The sequence below is a fragment of the Hipposideros armiger genome, unplaced genomic scaffold (genome assembly GCF_001890085.2).
Source record: "Hipposideros armiger isolate ML-2016 unplaced genomic scaffold, ASM189008v1 scaffold_498, whole genome shotgun sequence".
Taxonomy (NCBI): Eukaryota; Metazoa; Chordata; class Mammalia; order Chiroptera; family Hipposideridae; genus Hipposideros; species Hipposideros armiger.
Genome location: NW_017731848.1, coordinates 378,161 through 379,158, shown reverse-complemented (window position 1 = coordinate 379,158; position 998 = coordinate 378,161). Strand labels below are relative to the sequence as shown.

At 30.6% G+C, this 998-nt stretch overlaps 1 protein-coding gene across 1 annotated transcript in view; it reads right to left on the bottom strand.

Moving 5' to 3' along the window:
• The window catches only part of RXFP1 (relaxin family peptide receptor 1), an 83,989-nt gene that overhangs the window by 12,990 nt on the left and 70,001 nt on the right, over positions 1–998 (bottom strand). The window contains exons 6-7 of the mRNA XM_019667496.1: positions 611–682; positions 449–521 (exon numbers count right to left, since the gene is read on the bottom strand). Coding sequence (XP_019523041.1) covers positions 449–521; positions 611–682 — 145 coding nt within the window. The remainder of the gene's footprint in view (positions 1–448; positions 522–610; positions 683–998) is intronic.

Below are 998 nucleotides of genomic sequence, written 5' to 3'. Positions count from 1 at the left end.
TAAGTGTTGTTATGTGTAAGTGCTTGTCAGTGGTAAAATTTGACAAATAATAGCTGTCATATGGAGGAAGCAGTGATGTTAGTAACTGAAAAAAGTCTGTCTTTCAACAGTGCGTAGTGGGAAAAAAAGGTGAATTTTAAATGAATGTTATTTTTCTTTACCAAATTGATATAAGGTAGGAATGGTGTGTTTAAGATTATTTTAATAAAATATGACAGTGAGGTTGTATTCAGTTTTGATGGGCTGACATTGTAGAGGACAGAAGATCTTATAAAAATTGTTAGAACTACAAAATAGCCTCATAAAATAGAATTAAGAGATTTTTTTTAGTTGAAAAGCCTTTTTAGGGTTTTACTAGTTTCACATTTAATGCTGTTAAACTTAAAGCAATAATTTTTATTCATGTCTTTTCTTTCAATTAAAACATTTACTTTCATTTTAGTACTTACAAGAGAATAAGAGAATTTAGTCCATAAAATGTGAGTGGGGAAATTCGACTGAGATGATTATCTTCAATTATCCTGCCAGCAGAAAAAAAATTTGACTCACTTATATATATTTTTAGAACATAAAAGCTAATACTATAAAATGCTGCACAAATTAAACATACAGCCATTCTAGTTTGTGGAGATCTTGAAAAACACCCGGCTTCAGGAAGGTTATTCTGTTATAACTGAGATACCTGAAAAAAGAGAAATGACGACAATGAGTTTGTGCCTTCTTGATATCTTAACATAAGGCAAAGAAAAACAATAATCACACATGTTAAATTTTCTTATATACTCTTCTCATCATGTCATTTTCCTGCCACTGGATCTCTAAAAGCTCGTCACCATTTACGTTTTTATGTCTAGTTTTTAATTCTCCCATAATCAATCAATACATCAATCAATCACTGATTCATTCATCTATTTATTTGTTCATCAAATTGTTTTGAGCTCCTACTCTATGGCTATGTATATCGACACTAGGAAGTACGTCATCATTTTCTTTGAGGG